Source organism: Grammomys surdaster, unplaced genomic scaffold (genome assembly GCF_004785775.1).
Source record: "Grammomys surdaster isolate TR1022 unplaced genomic scaffold, NIH_TR_1.0 241, whole genome shotgun sequence".
Taxonomy (NCBI): domain Eukaryota; kingdom Metazoa; phylum Chordata; class Mammalia; order Rodentia; family Muridae; genus Grammomys; species Grammomys surdaster.
Genome location: NW_021604686.1, coordinates 3826469 through 3843319, shown reverse-complemented (window position 1 = coordinate 3843319; position 16851 = coordinate 3826469). Strand labels below are relative to the sequence as shown.

General features: G+C 40.4%; 1 protein-coding gene across 1 annotated transcript in view; it reads left to right on the top strand.

Moving 5' to 3' along the window:
* The first annotated feature begins 557 nt into the window (after nucleotides 1–557).
* The window catches only part of Arih1 (ariadne RBR E3 ubiquitin protein ligase 1), a 98376-nt gene continuing 82082 nt past the window's right edge, over nucleotides 558–16851 (top strand). The window contains exon 1 of the mRNA XM_028774452.1: nucleotides 558–1191. Within this exon, the coding sequence (XP_028630285.1) occupies nucleotides 823–1191 (369 nt within the window). The 5' untranslated portion in view covers nucleotides 558–822. The remainder of the gene's footprint in view (nucleotides 1192–16851) is intronic.

Genomic DNA, 16851 nt, shown 5'->3' with positions numbered 1-16851 from the left:
AGTGCTTGTCAAGATGAGTTCAGGAACTGTCTCTTTACTATGACGTCACTTCAGGGGGACCCGAGAACCGCTGGAGATCCACACGAGTGGACAGCAACACTCCAACTACCTGTCCCACAGTTTGGAGGTTCGGCGTACTGCTACCTTCCAGGCAGTAACTCGGGCAACCGGAATTTTAGCAGAGCAGCCGCCGGCTTCCCGGAACTAGCCAGGGCGTGTCAGATGTGCCTGTGAGGCCCGGAAGAGAGGAAAGACCGCGGCGAAAACCTCCGCTTGGGCGCTCCCCGGACTCCTCCCCACGACCGGAAGGCCTCAGTCGCCTCGCGTCCAGGACCTACAGCTTCTCAGTCGATCCTGGCCACCGCCGCGCCGCCGCGCTCCTGTCCTCCTCCGGCTCGGCCGTGGGGTCTCCCCAAATACGACGCAGGGGCCAAGGGGCGTGGCGCGGTGACGTACAGAGGACCAACGCGATGACGCAGCGCGGCGCGGTGACGCACGCCCCTTTGTTGGCTCAGTAGCGGTAGCAGCGGCCGCGGAGGTGGCGCTGGGGACTGTTTTCCGTCCGAGTCCGGAGCGGAGCGGCGTCTGACTGAGGCCGGCAGTAAGCGGCCCCCGCGCTCCCTCCCGCCCTGCTCCGCGCCCTCCCGGCCGCCGCTGCCGCCCGCCTCCAACCGCCGCACCCGGGGAGCAGTCGCGGCCCACGGGGCCGGAACCAGGCCTGCGTCCGGACGGCAGCCGGAGCCGGAGCGAGAGCCGGGGCCTCGGCGTCCCCGCCCTCTCCGCGCCGCGGCCAGCGTCTGCCGGGCCCGCGCGCGTCGCGCCATGGACTCGGACGAGGGCTACAACTACGAGTTCGACGAGGACGAGGAGTGCAGCGAGGAGGACAGCGGCGCCGAGGAGGAGGAGGACGACGACGAGGACGAGCCGGACGATGATAACCTGGATCTGGGCGAGGTGGAGCTGGTGGAGCCCGGGCTGGGCGTCGGCGGGGAGCGGGACGGACTGCTGTGCGGGGAGACTGGCGGCGGCGGCGGCAGCGCTCTGGGTCCCGGAGGCGGCGGCGGCGGTGGCGGTGGCGGCGGCGGCCCGGGACACGAGCAGGAGGAGGATTACCGCTACGAGGTGCTCACGGCCGAACAGATCCTGCAGCACATGGTGGAATGTATCCGGGAGGTCAACGAGGTCATCCAGGTGAGGGGCCCCGCCACGCCATCTGGCCCCGGAGCCGGTTTGGGGAGCGGACCCAGGCGGCCGGTGCGGCGCCGGGGAGCAGGCCAGGGCCTGGCTCGTCCCGGGCCTGTCTGCCCTGCCGGCCGGTCGGGAGGTGCGCTTGGGCGGTGCTTCCCGGAGTCCTGGCATGGCGGAGGCCTGGGGCTTGCCTGAGCGGCTATGGCCGGCAGTTCCTGCCTGACTACGGCCCGAGTGGCTTTCCTCAGGCCGTAGGATGGGCGGGTTAGAGGGGGGTGAAGTGGTGAGTGGGGAAGAGGTGTCAGAAAGAACCCAGCCTTTTTCTCAAGGTTTATCCTAGCCTTTGAGTCTCTTGAGCAGTTTCAGATGGGATTAGGGCAGGCCCTTCAGTAAAGCTTTGGTGTACGATTGCCCCAAGTGGGCACCGGCTAATAAAGAAATGGATCTCCTTGGCAGTCTTAAGTGGCTACTTAACGGTGGGGGAAGGGACTATTTCTCGGAAGAGGTGCTGATGGGCCTTATTTTCTGATGGTGAGGCTTGTGCCTACATTTTGGGAGAGGGGGAGGGGCATATTTTCTGTTTGGGACCTAACTGCTCCTACTTTCAGTGGTAGCATGTAACTTGATGGAAGCTGTTGGAATAGTTATTGCAGATTCCCTATCCACCCTTGCAGCTTCAGCAACAATAAAACGCAGTGTTGTCTAATTGGACAAAACTCTATTGTGAATTAGAAAGTAGAGGCATTCTGACTTCCGAACTCCTTTCTCTGAAAGTTTCTATTTCGTGCATAGAAAGTTAAACTTGCTTCAGGCCAGTAACTGCATTTCATTTAACACTATATATATTCTGATGTATAATCAGATTTTTTATTTTTGAGTTTAGGAAATAAATTTCCATTTGTTTGGGGGAAGTTTTTACGAATGGGATATGATTGGAAAATAAAGATGACACACGACCCTGTGTGAAAGTCTGAAATTTCAGCTACTTAAAGAGGTTGAGGCAGATGGATGATGGCAAGTTCAAGTCCTACCAGGACTACAGAGTGAGCTCAAGGCTTACCTGGGCAACTTCATGAGACCCTGTCTTAAAGTAAAAAGAGGGCTGGAGATACAGCTCAGTGGTAGAGCAAAAGTTCGAGGCTCTTGATTCAGCCCTCAGTGTTGCAAAAATGAAAAATGAGAGTGAAATCTTGATTCATTTTAACTTTTAGAAAACAGTAGTTACATGGAAGGAAACTACATAGGAACAAGTTACTCTTGTTTTCAAGAGTAACATTAACTTCAGAATGGGTCGGCGTAATATTCACGGACAGCTTATCCGTGTCCCTGCCTACGTGCTTCGTTCCATTAGTGACATGTTTATGGTCTCATCCAGTAGGCACTGTTTTGCAGATTAAACCATCTAGGCATTAAAGAATGCTTGGCATAATGGAAAATCTCGTCTAGTGTTAGCAGTGGAACTCTCAAGTTTCAATGTAGATGATGGTGAAATAAATGGAAGGATTGTAGAAGTCAGATAAGTTTCACTACTCTAGTTTTTAGATAATTAATTGAGATTTCTTTTTTTTTCTTTTTTTGTTCTTTTGTTTTTTTTTTTGTTTTTTCGAGACAGAGTTTCTCTGTGTAGTTCTGACTGTCCTGGAACTCACTCTGTAGACCAGGCTGGCCTCGAACTCAGAAATCCACCTGCCTCTGCCTCCCAAGTGCTGGGATTAAAGGCCCGGCCTCTTTCTTTTTTTAGAAACAAAAAAATGTGTTAACAAGTAATTTGTGGTTAAAACTTGAATTGTCTTTATTTACATGCAATTATATAAAATCTGATGTTTTCAAGTTCACCTAGCTTACTGGCATTATAATTATGTTTTGAAATAACTCAAGGGTGTTTATCAGAAATAACTTTTTGACTTATGAATATTTTACTTCAGTTAATACTTCAGTTAAATCTCATCCAATTTTGTCAGCTCTTAGATGTATTTATCTTCCTTACCTAGGTCAGGTAGCTTATGTGCATGACATCATCCTTCCTTGGTTTAGATGAGAATCAATGCTGATGAACTACTAAGACCTATAAAAATTAGGGATTTTAGAGGGAGGTGTCCTACTTTCCTGTATTTCCTTGCTTCATTATTATAGCCTTTATAAGTCAGACTGTTCTTAAACAGCATTCACGAACACCTGAGCATGTATCCCTTGTTGAAAGTTCATATTTAGAAATACCAGTCTCGTCCAAGGTAGGATATATCCCAGATGATGTTTTCTTGAACTAGTATTCTTATACACCTAAACTAGGCTTGATTCTGTTTTAGGTTATTTAAATTCAAAGCATTGCGCGGGTAATACATGCACATTGTAAGAAAAAAAAATCTCATGAGTAAAGAGAAACTTAAAGACAAAATAAGTTACCAAGAGACATCAAAATGTGAGCTCTAGCTAGTTTTCTGGAACCTGCATAGCCATACATATTTAACCAACCAACCAAACAAACAACACAATGATTTTGTGTAATTTGTTTTCTGTGGGGAGAAGAAGCAGGTTTCAAAACCAGAAAGAATTTCTGAAGAACTTTCTCTAATAAGTAACTGCTCTTTTACAGAACTTAGTGGTTATACATTTATTTGTATAATCAACCTATTGCTAGCTTTTTATAGTTTTTAACTTATAAGCATATATATATCCTCAGAGGTCAGACATAGAATGTTTTCTTATTTCCTGGTGTAAGTCCACTTGTAGAATTAAAGAGAATGGCTCATTTTCAAGGCTTTGAGATGGTGTTGTGTTTTCAAGTTAAACTAGTTGCCTAATTGGTATCAAATGGTCATTTAACAAATTAGCTTTGAAGAGTGAGGCATATTGGTGCATGCCTTTAATCCCAACGTTCTGGAGGCAGAGTCAGGTTAATCTCTGTGTTTGAGGCCAGCCTGATGTACATAGTGCATTGGAGAACATAGTGAGTCTCAAAAAAACAACAAAAAAACCAGAACAGGGTTTTATATATAGTTCTGGCTTTCCCTAAACTTTGAATTCTCCTGTAGTCTGACTCAGAGCCTGGCATATGCTAGGCAAGTATTCTATCCCTGAGCTATGTGTATTTTTGAGACAGGAGTCTCATTGTACAGCTCAGGGCATCCTGGAACTCATGCTGTATCATCATTCTATTTATGATACAGTGAACATATATTTACTCTTTCCCCTCTTTTCATGCTTTTTAATTTACTTCATTTTGTGTTGTTTTGAGATGGAATTTCCCTGTGTTGCCCAGGCTGGTTTACTCCTGTGCTCCAGTGGTGGTCTTGTCTCACCTTTTTGGGTACCAGGACTACAAATGTGCCATATACACCAAGTGCTAACCACAACAGGTGCATTCTGTTTTAGCTAGCCACTACTTTTTTTTTTCTTTATTTGTACTTTAAAAAAAAATTATTTAAAAAAAATTTTAAAAAGACTTTGAATTGTGTATGTGTGGGTATGTGGATGCCTGCAGAGGCCAGAAGAGGGCACTGGATACCCGGAGCTGTAGTGACCCATGGTGGTGAGTTGCCCTTAGATAGATGGTGGGAACTGAACTCTTGTACTACAAGAGTGTCCAGTGTTATCTGCTGAACCATGTCTCCAGCCACCCTTTTTTTTTGTTATTTTCCTTGTAAATGTTAACTACACTAATAACTATGACTAGCTTACTAACCCTATGAGGTGATGCAGTAAGTAGAGTATGATTAGGCTGTGTTGAATGGTCACTACTTTTTGGATGAGAACCCTTAGCGATGATAGAGACAGTCTTTATTGTTTTTAGTTCAAAGCCTAAAAGTTTTTCTTATTTTTGTTTCTTTTGAGGGTCTCTCTTTGTATTCCTAGCTATTCTAGAAGTCTATGTAGACCAGGCTAGCCTTGAACTCAAGAGATCTACTTGATATGATTTAAATTTTTTCCAAAAATTTTGTTTGTTTGTTTGTTTTTAGCTTTAATTGAGGGATAAGTGACCATACCATTTTATTTGGAATAATGTCATTTCATGTCTTATGGTATATAGCGGTAGATGGCCGATTAAATTGCTGGATGGAATTTTAAAACAAAGCTTGAAAGTTGTTACTGAGCTGTTCTGGCAAGTCAACTTTTTAGAGCTTTACTTTGAAAAAAAATTTAAGTCTGGTTTTCAGGCTAAAACAGAGTTTAAATAAGGAGTGCCATATATTGTTATAGGAGTTACATTCCCATGTAATGTTTTAAGTGTACACGGTGTTTAGTAGCTATTTTTCTTCTTTTGTTATCCCCTTTTAAGGGGAGTGTCAGAAGTGCCTTGATAAATATGCTTTGACAAAAATATACAAAATCCTGAAACATTAGTAACATTTTCTTAATATTGAGACATTTATTTAGATAATACTAAAGAATAGCTACCGACACTTTCCTCAGTCTTAATTTTTAAAAAAATCATACTTCCATTTCAGATATATTACCAATCCCAATTACTTGACAGTGTATCTTTTAGGTATAATTTTCCAATTTTAAGAAATGCTTACTATACTGATTCCAACTAGCTTGACAGTATATCTAACCATAATTTTCTAATTTTTAAAAAGGCTAACTATAGAGGCAAGCATCTTCTGATTCTTAGTAAGAACTTACAACTAAAAGTCATTACCATGGGTAATGGTAATGAGTAATGGTAATGAGCACTGAGACATTGTGGGCAGATAACTTCTTTCTCTTTCTTTTGTGGAGAATACGGCAGCTCTTCTTTGATTAACTTACCTGGTCTTAACTAATAAGAGCCATCCTTCATTCATTTTCTACATTTTCCACCATCCAGTTAGCCCAGGTCAGATGGATTACCTTTTTTCCTGTTTTTCTCTCTCTCTCTTTCTGTCTTTCTTTCTGTCTTTCTTTCTTTCTTTCTTTCTTTCTTTCTTTCTTTCTTTCTTTCTTTCTTTCTGTCTGTCTGTCTGTCTGTCTGTCTGTCTGTCTTTCTTTTTCTTTCTTTTTTTTTGTTTTTGTTTTTTGTTTTTCGATACAGGGTTTCTCTGTGTAGCCCTGGCTGTCCTGGAACTCACTCTGTAGATCAGGCTGGCCTCGAACTCAGAAATCTGCCTGCCTCTGCCTCTGCCTCTGCCTCCCAAGTGCTGGGATTAAAGGCATGCGCCACCACCGCCTGGCACCTGTTTTTCTTTTTCTTCTTTTTTCTTTTTCTCTTAAGAACCAGTCCTAATTATTGTGGGCCTGTAATTTTATTTTGCCTCTAGACATTCGGTTCATCTGTCATACTGCTATCAAATACATGTAGGAGTTACTCTTTTGCCTAAAAGAGATTTTGTTGTTGAAAGTAGAGTTCATACCCCTTGTGGCAGTCATAGTTTCCATCTTAGTATCACCTAATGTTTTTCCATCTCAACTGTTCTTGTCCTAATCTCCCTCAGCCCTGACTGCAGTGTTTATAATTATAACACACACTTACAAAGTTTCCTGTTTCTATTCATGTATTACCTTTGTAATAGCTTTTCTCTTCAGCTGCTTAAGGATTTCTTCATCTTTTTCTGGAGTCTCTTTATCTTTCCAATGCTTCCTTGCTTGCTTCGCACTTTATATTAATATTTTGTATAGCCCACAAGAGCTTGTAATATAGCCATCTCTATATCTAAGTCTTTCTATTCTACTGGACTAAATATGAGGGCTTTGATGGGGAAGCTGAAACTCCTTGGTCTTTGTGTGCACAGCATACTTACATAGTCTGATAGAAAAATACTAGGTAAACATTTTGAAGTTTTTCCTTATTTACCAGATAATAATCTGTAAACCAAAGGAAGCCAAGTAAGTTTTTTTTTCTAGTACTAGTAAATTATTTTATGGCTTCTAGATGCTGTTTACATTCTAAAAGGACAAGCTCTTACTTATTTTTTTGGATAGCTTTTGAGAGAGGTTTTCTCTGAATAGTTTAGGCTGTCCTGGAACTTGCTTTGTAGACCAGTCTGACCTCAAACTCAGATCCACTTGATTCTTCTAGGATTAAAAGGGTATGTTACCACACCGGCCTAGGAGGACAAGCTTTTAAAAGCCTCCTTATTTAATCTTTGTTTCATTTTTTTAAAGTCTAGGTCTCACTATGTAGTCTGGCTGGCCTGAAACTTGCTCTGTAGACCAGGCTGGCCTCAAACTCAGAGATCCACCTCCTTCTGCTGGGATTAAAGGGATATGTTCCCACTACCGATTAAGAGCACAAACTTTTAGCCAGGCGGTGGTGGCGCATGCCTTTAATCCCAGCACTTGGGAGGCAGAGGCAGACGGATTTCTGACTTCGAGGCCAGCCTGGTCTACAGAGTGAGTTTCAGGATGGCCAGAACTACACAGAGAAACCCTGTCTCAAAAAAAAAAAAAAAAGCACAAACTTTTAAAAGCTCCTTTATTTCTTCTTTTTTTTTTTTTGTTACTAGGTCTCACTATATTGCCCTGGCTGACCTGAAACTTGCTGTGTAGAGACTAGGCTGGCCTTAAACTCATAGAGATCTGCCTGGCTCTGCCCACTGAGAGCTGAGTTTAAAGGTGTGCACCACCATATCTAGCCTACAGGCCTTTTTAGATGTAGCATTTATACTTGTGTGTTATTCCTTGGCTCTTTATATGAACTAACATAATGGTATTACCAGTTGATTTATTTCAGTGTTGATTTTCAAAGGATTGTACACAAAGAAGCTGTTTGAGTGTAGAAGCAGTGAACATAAAGTAGAAGTAAGACTTAACTGTCCCTAGCGAGAGCTACTCTGACACACTGATGGTTCACGTTCTTCCCCACCACACTCTGACTTACTCTAAATGAGACAGTAAGGTCAATACCAGTTCCTTTTGTGCTTTTTTTTTTTTTGGAGACAGGATCTTGCAATTGCATAGTCCAAGTTGATCTGGAACTCACTATGTAGATCAGGCTGCCTTTGAACTAGTTTGAACCCCTGCAGCCTCTCAAGTGCTGGGGTCACAAATGTGTCTGCCACCACACCTGGCTTGCTACTTTTATGTCGTAAATGTAACATCTTCTCACCTTGTGGGATAAAATGGGAGGTATGTATAAAATACTTCTGCAAACTAAAGTATGATGATTGTTTGAAATTAAAAAAAATTGTGCTCAACTTTTGACTTATGAGCTGAATGTTGAAGGCACAGCATTATTATTTAAAAGATGTATTTACAAATTATGGTCATTTAAATATTTATTACACATGATGTTTTTCTTTAACCAGAATGTATCACCTGTTTCAAGGAAAACAGCTAAAATGTTGCTGAATTTGAATTTTATGTGATTTAGAATTTTGAGAAGCTTTATCTGCTTTTGTGAAATAGCTTCCTAGTATTGAAAAACTATATAATAAAAATGCATTACCATTTGGAAGATACATATAATGTTATGAACCAGTATTTCCAGAGATCCTTAGGAGTGAGATAGAATTCTTAATTTTAATAACCTAAGGTAGTGACTTAAATTTTTGGTGTTCTGGCTTTATAGTGAAATGACATGACTAGGAGACAGGGCCTTTCATTCATTTCACTTATTGTAGTAGTACTACTCAGAAGAAGTCTTGGTTTGATAAAGGAATCCATAGAATTTTTTGTAATTTTTATATTACCTCATTTTCTTTGGGAGCAGAAGATGGGAACATGCAAGGCAAATTCTGTCACTAAACTATATCTCAAACTTTTAAAAAATAATTTAAATTCTGATACTTTAAAAATATTATGTTTGTATGTTTTGCCTATGTGTATGTCTGTGTAATACATGTCCAGAGATACCAGAAGAGGGTTTTGCATTCCCTGAAACTTAAATTGGAAGATATAGTACCTAAAGTATAGCACTAATTAAGGTGCATTTAATAGCACATTAGACCAAGAGGTTAATAGACATTATTCAAACTGAAGCATGGAGGAAAGAAGGACGATAACATGGAGGCCAGTAAACACAGAACTAACAGAAAGTGCTCATACATGTGTGGCTAGAGTCTCAGAAGAACATACGGAAAGGAGGACGGCAGCATTTCCAAAACTAACAAACATTATGCCCAGAGTCAAAAAATCTCACGTTATCTCACGGATAAACACAAAGGAAATACTGACTAGCCTTATTAGTGGAGTTTTTTGGACTTTTGAGGATGAGGAACAAAAAGTTTTTTTTTTTTTGAGGTAGGGTCTCTTTATGAAATGTTGGCTGTTGTCCTGAAACACTATGTAGACCAGACTGGCCTCAAACTCAGAATGATCTGCCCACCTCTGCCTTGTGACTGCTGGAGTTAAAGATGTGTGCCACAGTGCTCCACTAAGGGAACAAACAAAACCAAACAGAAACCCTCCACACCATTCTCACAGTGGAACCCAGAAAACAACACAGTCATTTTTTTGAGTCTCTTTTGTGCGCATGTGGTGCCAGGGCCTTGCACTTGTAGGCTTTCCCCTGAGGTACAGCTCCAGCCATGCTTGCTTGTTTTTTGAGAAAGTGGTTTTGCTCTATATATAGCTCAGACAAGCCTTAACTTGCTATTTAACCCAAGCTTGCCTTGAACTTAAAATGCAAAGAACTTTAAAAAAAACCAAAAACTTCATTTTAGGAAACTGGAGAAAAGGTTCAGTGGTTAAGATCACTGGCTTCTCTTCCAGAGGAAAATAATTATAGCTTCCAATTCTAAAATTTTTATTTGTTTTTGTTTGCTTCTTTGTTTTGTATGTTGAGATGGGTCCATTATTTATTCTTTGATTGGCTTGTAATAGTGATTCTCCTGCATCTGCCTCCCAAATGCTAGAATTACAAGTGTGTCCCATGCTTGTCCTACTATTTGATTCATTGGTATAAACTACAGTGTTATACCGATTCCTTCTCAGGTATTTTTGTGCTTTGCTCCATTTTCTTTAGGATGGCAATCATTAAGTTACTTTAAAAAAAAATTGTGTGTGTGTGTGCATGCTTGTGAGTGCCATAGCATTATGTGGCGATCAGAGGACAATTTTGGAAATCAATTTCTTCTTCAACCTTGTTGAGGCAGGTTCTCTCTTGGATACTCCAGGCTAGCTGGCCAGTGAGCTTTCCTAGGCAGTTCTCCTGTCTCTGTCACCGGAATTATACTGGTGATTATATATGAATAGCACAATATCCTGATATTCATTTATTTACTTTTAAGATTTATTATGTATGCATGTTTGCCTGCATTCCAGAAGAGGACACCAGATCTCATTACAGGTGGTTGTGAGCTACCATGTGGTTGCTGGGAATTGAACTCAGGACCTCTGGAAGAGCAGCCAGTGAGTGCTCTTAACCTTTGAACCATCTCTCCAGCTCTAACAAATTGCAGATTTAGTGACTTAAAATACAAATTTATTATTTAAGAGTACTGAAAGTTAGAAATCTTAATTAGTTGTCAGTAGGCTAAAGCTTAGGGTGTCTGTAGCGTGTTTTTTCTGGAAGATTGAAGGGAGATTCTATTTTTGTCCTTTTCCACTAATAGATGTCACCACCCTATTCTTTGGGTTGAGACTTTCCTCCATCTTCCAGCATCAGAGCATCTTCAGATTTCTGATTCTGCCTTCTTTTTCTACTTTAAAGGACCATCGTGCATGATACAGGATAATCTTACTTAAAAGTCAGCTGCATATTAACCTTGGTACTATTTGCAAGATTAGTTTCCCTTTGCATTGTTATATAGTTTCAGATGCTGGGTGTTGGAATGTGAACACTGCCTGGCAGTGGTGGCACACGCCTTTAATCCCAGCACTTGGGAGGCAGAGGCAGGCGCATTTCTGATTTCGAGGCCAGCCTGGTCTACAGAGTGAGTTCCAGGATAGCACAGAGAAACCCTGTCTCTAAAAAAAAAAAAAAAAAAAAAAAAAAAGAATGTGAACACATTGGGGTTGTAAGGTCAGATCTACCATGCTGTCTGTCCACAGTATCTTAGAATAGATAGTCAAGTTGCTTGCTAGAGGTACTGAGAAAGGTCCCATGGGGTGGGGGGGTGGGGCACTGAAATGTCACTTGTTTTGCCCATCTTTATGTGTGTCCTAGTTTCTATGGTTCTCTGTTTCTGGACTTGGTCTTGCTTGGTTTCCAAAGTTAAGAATCTTAGTATGCCACCCTATGCCCAGGACCTATCCTAGTTTGTTATTTGGTAAGTCAATTGCAGGGCCCTCATACATTGCTCTGCCTCTTAATTACACTCCCAGTCCCTTAAATGCTATTTTTACAGGATGACAAATTCTGGTGGGCTCTATTTTTTTGAATACTGGCCCATTGTAGACTTGTTTTCTAAAAAGACCAGTTAGATTTTAGGAAAATGGTATAGTCTTACTAGATACAATTTGCAGTTATTACAAGGCTCTTTTAAAAATATTAAAAATTAGGGGTGTAATCAGAGCTTGGTCATTAATTAGAGTGATCACCTTTTGAACAGGAGAAACTGTGTTTAATCCCATAACTCAAAAAGCAGGGCACAGTGATGCATGCTTATAATACATGAAGTTGGGTGCATAAGAAGGTAGAGAAAGATCTGGAAGGAGTTGGGATGGGAAAGATTATGATCAAAATGTATCGTATGAATTCTCTAAATTCTCAAATAATAGATAAACATTTTAGAAAAAGACAATGAGCCCAGGCATGATGGTGTTGTGTGCCTTTAATCCCAGCACTCTGAGTTCTAGACCAACCAGGATAATGTAATGAGACTCTGTCTCAAAAAGCAAACAAATAAAAGAACCAAAAAAGAATAGATGCTATTTTGATATTTTATGGATAAGGAAGTTGAACATAAGAATAATTAATGACTTGCCAAAGTTGTTGTAAAATATCTTATGGCCAGGTGGTGGTGGTGCATGTATGTAATTCCAGTACTTGGGAGGCAGAGGCAGGTAGAAATCTGGGTTGATGCGGTTCTGGTTTACAGAGAAAGTTCTAGGAAACCCAGGGATACATAAGGAAACCCATTCTGAACAAAACAAAATGTTGTAAATAAAAACAAGTGTGAATCTTTTGTCATATATTGAAAATTTTTCCTTCACCAGAATTAACTCTTTTCTTTCCTGTGCCCATGAGACTGACTTGAACAGAATTAGTCAATGTTCTTGACTTGTAACTATTACTATGACCTATAAATCTAAGTAATAGAATAGAATAGAGTAAGAAATCTATCATTTAAGATTTTATAACTAGGTATAATGACATACACAAGGATTTGGAGGCAGGAGGATTGCCAATTCAAAGATAATCTGGGCTGTACAGTGAATCAACTTGATCTACACAGTGAAACCCTGGCTCAAAAAACAGAAAGTTGACGGTTAATATTATAGATTAGGGATTTACTGTTTGCGTAGTATGTTAAATACCTTGAGTTTAGTCTCCAGCACCACAAAGACTCAACTTGCATGTAGACTTCCTCAAGAAAAATTCAAACCAGCTGGTTGTAGGGTACACTCCTTTATCTCAGCACTCAGGGATCAGAGGCTGGAGGATCTCTTAAGAGTTCAAGGCCAGCCTAGTCAAAAAACCAAACTCCAGGCCTGCCTACATGGTAAGACCTTGTCTTAAGAAGAAATAAACTTCAAGGCAAAATTGAGGTTATAACAGTTATTGGTTTGCTTTTCATTCCAATGTAAGCATTTAAAAAATATAATATATAATGTCTGAAGTTTCATATGTAGATCATGGTCCACAAAGCCCAGCATTCTCTTTCTAACAGAAGTAACAACAGATGATGGAAGAATAGCATCTTGAAATTGTTATTGTTATGAGTATGCGAGGCAACATATACTTGCTTTGTCTTTCTTTACCTACCTCCTTCCTGTGTGAGTTTGGCTACCATTACTGAGGACCTGATCCAGAGCCTTGTACATGTTGTCAGCCAGACACTCTAACTACTTAGGTACTTCACAGTCAGAGAAACACTATTTCTAAAGGAAGAATATTACTTTATTTATACAGTATGTGGAGTGGTGCTTTTGTAGAAGTGAAGTGTCTTCCTTTATCACTCGACCTGTTTTTGTTTTTTAAAGATTTTATTTTATGTGTATGAGTGTCTTGCCTGCATAGTATGTGGTTCCCATAAAGATCAGAAGACACTAGTTATCTAGAACTGGAGTTAGGGATGGTTGTAAACCTCAGTGGGAGTGCTGGAAATCTAACCTTGGTCTTCAGCGATAGGAGCAAATGCTCTTAACCACTGAGTCATCTCTTTGACCCTCTCTGTCTCCTTTTTATAAGACAAGGTCTCTCATTGAACCTGAAGCTCAGTAATTGGCTGCAAGGCCTTCCCTTTGCTCCCTCCAATCCTCTCAGGTTCTCATATTTACATTGCAAACACTTTACCAACTGAGCCATCTGCCCAGGGCCAAGAACAGACCTTTAGAGAAGTTTTTAGATGAACTTATTACTGTTACTATTTAACTTTAAATGCAAGAAAATGCGTTTATCTTTTATTCTTCTGCACATTGTTTCAGCTCTTTTTTTTTTTTTTTTTTTTTTAATTTTATCCGTTCAAGTGTTTTGCCTGCTTGTTTGCTTGTGGTACCACATGTGTGCTTGGTGCCTGGGGAGACCAGAAGAGACATGCCAGATTTCCTGGAACTGAAGTTTCAGACAGTTGTAAGCCTCTGTGTGGGTGCTGGGACTGGATGCTGGGTCCTCTGGGAAAGAAGCTGGCGTTCTTACCATTTAGTCACATCTCCAGCCGTTACTGAGTTCCATTTTACTAGCTCTGAAATCTGTGGTGGTTGTCATTGTCCTCTTCCTTCATCTTCATCGTCTCAACTCACACTGTCTTGGTATGATTATAGCTGGATTCTTAGATTATACAACTGTCTGAAGCTTGTTACTGCTGTATATCATCCAGCTAAAGCCAAAGTGCTGAAAATAGGACTTCAAAATTCACAAAATACTCTACTTCTAAGAGTATAATGCTGAGTGTGGTGGTCGTTCCTTTAATCCCAACACTTAAGTTTGAGGCCAGTCAGGGCTACACAGAGAAACTCTGTTTCAAAAAAACAAAACAAAGCAAAACGGGCTGGAGAGATGGCTCAGTGGTTAAGTGCTCATCCAGAGGACCCAGGTTCAGTTTCTATCACCTACATGGCAGCTGTTTGTAATTCCAGTTCTAGAGGATCTGACACCCTCACACAGACATACATGCAGGTAAAATACCACTGCACATAAAAACAAAAAACAAAAAAGTTGAAAGCATAGTATTTATTTAAGCATGTTGAAAAGTTAAGGATGACACTAAGCTTATCTAATCTTAAGTTCATATGGAAGTCCGTGTAGTCAGGTGAAGATTGGAAGAGATCTTCATGGTCATGATTGACTACCTACTGAGTACTACTTCCCTGTCATGTGATCCCTGAGCTTATTCCTAAACCACCTCTGTGATTAAACTTCCATAGCTTTTAGAAGTGAGCACACTTTCATGTTTAAGTTCTTCCATACTCACATATGTCTCTCTGTAATGTTAAGATCTAACTGTATAACTCTTTCTTGTAATAAGCTTGTTTGTAATTTTAAAAGACTAACACATTGGAGAATGCAATGCTTTGCCTATAGCCAAGTTATACTTGGTGGGGAGGGGTAGAATCCAGAGTAAAACTTTAAATTGTTGATTAGAAAGATTGTTGTACATTGGTGTTTTGGATTCATGCCTGTGTATGTTTGCATTTGTTACATAAGGTAGAAAGGACACTACAGTAGCACACAGACACCAGGCTCAGTTAAGTGCTAATTTGTTTCTATCTTGTTGAAATTCTGGTGGGTTTTGCAGTGACCAGTGAATAAGTCATCTTGTGTAACTTTTATTAATAGTTTTGAGTTCTGTGTACTTCTGACTCTGTATTTATAAAAATAAAAGCGGTTGCTAGATAGTATTAACTAGGTAACTAAATTTCAAAAACGTTTTTATCTGATAATCTTGGATTCAAATTAGATTAAGTGAAGAATATTGGAATTGTCATGCAAACATTGTGAATCAGGTTAATTTTTCTCTTTCTGTGTAACCAAACATTCAAGAAGATTAATGTTGAAGATAGTATGACTCAGTTCCCCTTCATAACCTCTGATTTAAAAAATAAACGGCACAGTGGCTGATGCCTGTAATCCTAATAGGAGCATTGCTCTTAGTTTGAGGTCAATCTGGGCTATATACTGAATTAGTGATAAGCCTGGATACAGAATGAGATATGAGAGATTGTTTGGGGAAAAAAAATGGAACTATTTAGCCAAACAAACAAGAAAGAGATAGTGGCTGATTTTTAAAAAATGATCACTATCTGAACTTTGAGGTGCACACCCTGAATTCTAGTTCTCTAGAGGCAGAGGCAGGTGCAGACAGATCTCTTGAATTTGAAGCCAGTCTAGTCTATATAGTGAGTTCCAGGACAGCTAGGGTTTTGTAGAGAGAACTTTTCTCCAGAAGGTGGTCAGGGAGTAGGGGGAAGGGAGAGGAAAATAGAAATAATAGAAATAATTAATAACTTTCTAGACCGAAAAAGAGTAGGAGGCATCAGACAAGGGATTGATGAGGGTGTTAAATGAACAGTAAGAAGCTGTCACTCCTGGCTACTGGGATGTAGCGTGATAGGAGATGGCAGAGTCAGTAAGTAGGCAGTACAACATGATTTTGAAAGATTCAGGCTAGTGCTATTGAGATGGACTTAATTCCCTAAGGCTATGTGAGACAACTTGAAACATTCCAGCTCTGGTGGAACTAGTGCAGAAGCACATGTTGGCTACTGGTCATTAGTGAGAAATGGTGAAATAATTTAGAACAAAACATAATTTTGTTAAGCATTTAACATCTTGGAGTCCTAAACTCAGTTTCAGCTTTGTCTTTGCTTATCTGTGTACTTTTGTATCAGTTCATTTTGAAGAATTCTGTTTCCTTGTCTGTCAAGTGGTGTAACAGGAGGTTTTAACAGCATTGTAATAGTCTTGACTGAATTGCTACTGTGTTCACTTACTGAAACATACCTGTTTGCTGCGCATTGCAAGCTCCTTGCTTTACCGGTTTTCCTAGATAGCTAAAACTAAATGGTAGCATTAGCTTGGTACAGTAGACCTCATACTGCGTTACAGTCATTTGTAAAATGTTCAGAATAGGCAAATCAGTAGAGAAAGAAAGTATTGGGTCAGTAATTATCAGAGGCTAGATGGGAAGAATGGGGGAAAATAGCTAACTTTTTGAGTGGTTAAAATGTTCCGAAATCAATGGTTGACATCATTGTGAATATAATCAAAACCACCAAACCATCTTTAGAGTCAGTTTGTTGTGATATGAGCCATAAAAATCACCAGAAATTTCTTCAGCTATCTAATAAGTAGTTTTGCTTTTGTGTGGTGGGAATTGAGCTTACAACTAGGCAAGCCTTCTGTAGCCACCAAGTTACATCCTTAGTCCCTTCATATCTTTAAGGCAAAGATCATGTATTGTATTTGGTTATTGTCTTGCTCTGGAGGGAGAGATAGTCTAAGCTGAGAATGAAGGATTATGGATTCAGGTGACTGTGAATGACAGGTTCTGCTGTGGAAATGGTTATGAGAACTTTTTATTGTCATAATAAAAGAGTGTCCCAAGCCAATGTGTTTGCCATATTTTAATGGTGAATTCGGGTAGACAAATTAAATCCAATCTGGGAAGTCTATGGTATAGAATTTATATGTTGTCTGTATTA